Source organism: Salvelinus fontinalis, chromosome 21, assembly GCF_029448725.1.
Source record: "Salvelinus fontinalis isolate EN_2023a chromosome 21, ASM2944872v1, whole genome shotgun sequence".
Classification (NCBI taxonomy): domain Eukaryota; kingdom Metazoa; phylum Chordata; class Actinopteri; order Salmoniformes; family Salmonidae; genus Salvelinus; species Salvelinus fontinalis.
In genome coordinates, this window is record NC_074685.1 from 47286503 (window position 1) to 47290831 (window position 4329).

Sequence of the window (4329 nt, forward strand, 5' to 3'; positions counted from 1 at the left end):
ACCAACTAACCCTTTATAGAGGCCAACTAACCCTTTATAGAGGCCAACTAACCCTTTATACAGGCCAAATAACCCTTTATAGAGGCCAACTAACCCTTTATAGAGTCCAACTAACCCTTTATACAGGCCAAATAACCCTTTATACAGGCCAACTAACCCTTTATAGAGGCCAACTAACCCTTTATACAGGCCAAATAACCCTTTATAGAGGCCAACTAACCCTTTATAGCACATATGTCAGAGTCAAGGCCCGCGGGCCACATCCGGCCCGCGAGAAGGTTTTTTACGGCCCCTGGGATGATCTTGATTTATTATTAGAACCGGCCCGCAGACCGCAGCAAGCCGGCAGCCCGCAGATCTTTTACACGCACCAATACTACATTTCCCACAATGCAACGGTGACGCACCGAGCAGTAGGCTGCTTCATTTCAATATTTATTGGCACAGCAGTCGTCAGCATCACAGTAAAATTAACTTTCAGATACCCATCAAAAATGGCAAAACGGAAGGTGGACACTGAGAACCGGGGGTTTCAAACAAGGTGGGAGTCGGAGTATATGTTCACGGAGGTAGCTGGAAAACCTGTGTGTCTTCTGTGTGGAGAAAGTGTGGCGGTACTGAAAGAGTATAATCTGAGACGACATTATGAAACGAAACACGCGGACAAAAACAAGAATATGGACATGGAACAAAGGCTACAAAAGGCAGAGGAATTAAAACGAGGCCTCAAATCTCGACAGGCTCTGTTCAAAAAAGCCAAATCACAAGGCCAGGCTGCTGTCAAGGCCAGTTTTATTTTGGCAGAAGAGATCGCTAAATCAGCCCGGCCATTTACGGAGGGGGATTTCATCAAAAACTGCATGATTAAAGTTTGTGACGAAGTTTGCCCAGAAAAAAGGCAACTCTTTTTAAATGTGAGTCTGAGCAGAAACACCATTGCCGAGAGAGTAGACCAGTTGTCCATCAATCTAAAAGAGCAGCTTGTGAAAAAGGGAAAAGATTTCATTGCATATTCCTTGGCTGTGGATGAGAGCACCGACATTTCTGACATTGCCCAGTTGTCAATTTTCATCCGCGGAGTGGACTCCAGCCTAAGCGTGACAGAGGAGTTTTTGGCTTTACGTCCTATGCATGGCACAACTACGGGGCATGATTTGTATGAAGAGGTGTCAAGATGTGTAAATGAGATGGAGCTGCCTTGGGAAAAACTCGTGGGTTTGACAACCGACGGAGCACCTGCGATGTGTGGACACAGGAGCGGACTGGTGGCGAAGATACGGGAAAAGATGCAAGAGGAAAACGCGACAGGTGAGCTGACAGCTTATCATTGTATCATACACCAGGAAGCGTTGTGCGGTAAAGCCTTGAAAATGGAGCATGTAATGAGCATCATCACGCGCACAGTTAACTTTATCAGAGCCAAAGGTTTGAATCACCGCCAGTTCAAGGCATTTCTGACGGAGTTAGAAACGGAGCATGGTGATTTGCCTTATCACACAGAGGTGCGATGGCTAAGCCAGGGAAAGGTGCTTCAAAGATGTTTCGAGCTTCGTGAGGAGATTTGTCTGTTCTTGGACAGCAAAGGGAAAGACACAACACAACTCCGAGACGAAATGTTTCTGTGTGAAATGGCTTTTCTGTGTGACATTACGAGTCATCTGAATGCAATGAACTTGCAGCTGCAGGGTCGGGATCATGTCATCTCTGATATGTACAGTACAGTGAAGGCATTTAAAACCAAACTGACTCTGTGGGAGACGCAGATGCGGAAAGAAAATTTGAGCCACTTTCCCAGCTGCCAGACCATGAAAGAGAAGCTCTCTACCAGTGCGTTCCCGAGCGCACAGTTGGCTGATAAAATAGGTATGCTTGCCGCTGACTTTCGACGCCGATTTGCTGACTTTGAAGCACAAAAAAGCAGGTTAGAACTGCTCGGTAACCCATTTGCTGTTGACGTGGAAAGCTCACCACCAAACCTCCAAATGGAGTTGATTGACCTCCAATGCAATGATGCACTGAGGGCAAAATATGCGGCAGTGGGTGCTGCGGAGTTCGCCCGTTTCCTCCCCGACACAATGCCCCAGCTGCGCATCCAGGCTGCTCAAACGTTGTCTATGTTTGGCAGCACATACCTGTGTGAACAACTGTTTTCTTTGATGAACCTGAACAAAACATCACACAGAAGTCGACTTACTGCTGAACACCTCCACTCAATTCTGAGGATTTCCTCAGCTCAGAGCCTTACCCCGAACATTGATGAACTTGTGGAAAAGATGGGACACCACCAAGTATCACCCTCAACCTCAAACAAGTGAACATTACTGTGCAATCACATATTTAGAGTTTTTACTCAGTTCAAGTTTAAAAGTTAAAGTTTAATATTTGTTTTCACTGCATGTTACTTCTCCTTAAACAAAGTGTTGTTTTTGATTAATAGATTTTTGCACTTTATTTTATTGTATTTCAATCCAATTATATTTTAAAAATATTTCAGTTGAGTGGATGATAGAAAATTGCTATTATTGTTTTTTTCTTTGAAGTAAATTTAGCCCACTTTTGCTAAAATAGAAAATATAGGCTACTGATGGTGCCTTGAATACCGGTTTCTTTCATTTAATGTTCATGTTATGGGGATTTTTATATAAAGGAAATTTGTCTTTTGTGTCTGTTGAAAATTAAAGATTACTGACAGAGCCATAAGAAAATATTGCTTTATTTATCTGATCATATTGGAATATATTTGTTAGGTTTTCAGTAGGTTCAATTAGGTTCACTAGACTATATGCGTCATTTAAAATTTTTTCAATGAACATTCGAACAGTCCGGCCCTCGGCTTGTAGCTAAATTTTTTATTTGGCCCTCCGTCCATTTGACTTTGACACCCCTGCTTTATAGAGTCCAATTAACCCTTTATACAGGCCAAATAACCCTTTATACAGGCTAACTAACCCTTTATACAGACCAACTAACCCTTTATAGAGGCCAACTAACCCTTTATAGAAGCCAACTAACCCTTTATACAGGCCAAATAACCCAAATAACCCTTTATAGAGGCCAACTAACCCTTTATAGAGTCCAACTAACCCTTTATACAGGCCAAATAACCCTTTATAGAGGCCAACTAACCCTTTTATAGAGGCCAACTAACCCTTTATACAGGCCAAATAAACCTTTATAGAGGCCAACTAACCCTTTATAGAGTCCAACTAACCCTTTATACAGGCCAAATAACCCTTTATACAGGCCAACTAACCCTTTACACAGTTCAACTAACCCTTTATAGAGGCCAACTAACCCTTTATAGAGGCCAACTAACCCTTTATAGAGGCCAACTAACACTTTATAGAGGCCAACTAACCCTTTATACAGGCCAACTAAACCTTTATAGAGGCCAACTAACCCTTTATAGAGGCCAACTAACCCTTTATACAGACCAACTAACCCTTTATACAGACTAACTAACCCTTTATACAGGCCAACTAACCCTTTATAGAAACCAACTAACCCTTTATACAGGCCAACTAACCCTTTATAGAAACCAACTAACCCTTTATACAGGCCAACTAACCCTTTATACAGGCCAACTAACCTTTTATACAGGCCAACTAACCCTTTATAGAAACCAACTAACCCTCTATAGAGGCCAACTAACCCTTTATACAGGCCAACTAACCCTTTATAGAAACCAACTAACCCTTTATAGAGGCCAACTAACCCTTTATACAGACAAACTAACCGTTTATAGAGGCCAACAAACCCTTTATAGAGGCCAACTAACCCTTTATACAGGCCAACTAACCCTTTATAGAAGCCAACTAACCCTTTATAGAGGCCAACTAACCCTTTATAGAGGCCAACTAACCCTTTATACAGACCAACTAACCCTTTATACAGACTAACTAACCCTTTATACAGGCCAACTAACCCTTTATAGAAACCAACTAACCCTTTATACAGGCCAACTAACCCTTTATACAGGCCAACTAACCCTTTATAGAAACCAACTAACCCTTTATAGAGGCCAACTAACCCTTTATAGAGGCCAACTAACCCTTTATACAGGCCAACTAACCCTTTTTACAGGCCAACTAACCCTTTATAGAAACCAACTAACCCTTTATAGAGGCCAACTAACCCTTTATAGAAACCAACTAACCCTTTATTTATTTATTTATTTATTTTACCGTTATTTTACCAGGTAAGTTGACTGAGAACACGTTCTCATTTGCAGCAACGACCTGGGGAATAGTTACAGGGGAGAGGAGGGGGATGAATGAGCCAATTGTAAACTGGGGATTATTAGGTGACCGTGATGGTTTGAGGGCCAGA

At 42.1% G+C, this 4329-nt stretch overlaps 1 protein-coding gene across 1 annotated transcript; it reads left to right on the forward strand.

Annotated features, from left to right (window-relative positions):
- Positions 1 to 244: 244 nt before the first annotated feature.
- LOC129819170 (general transcription factor II-I repeat domain-containing protein 2-like) lies at positions 245 to 2315 on the forward strand. The gene has a single exon (XM_055875727.1). The coding sequence runs from the start codon at positions 495 to 497 to the stop codon at positions 2313 to 2315; it is 1821 nt and encodes a 606-aa protein (XP_055731702.1). The 5' UTR covers positions 245 to 494.
- The last annotated feature ends 2014 nt before the right edge of the window (positions 2316 to 4329 follow it).

Bases quoted from the DNA above. Each gene is read 5' to 3' on its own strand.
- LOC129819170 (XM_055875727.1), top strand. From the start codon at position 495: ATGGCAAAACGGAAGGTGGACACTGAGAACCGGGGGTTTCAAACAAGG.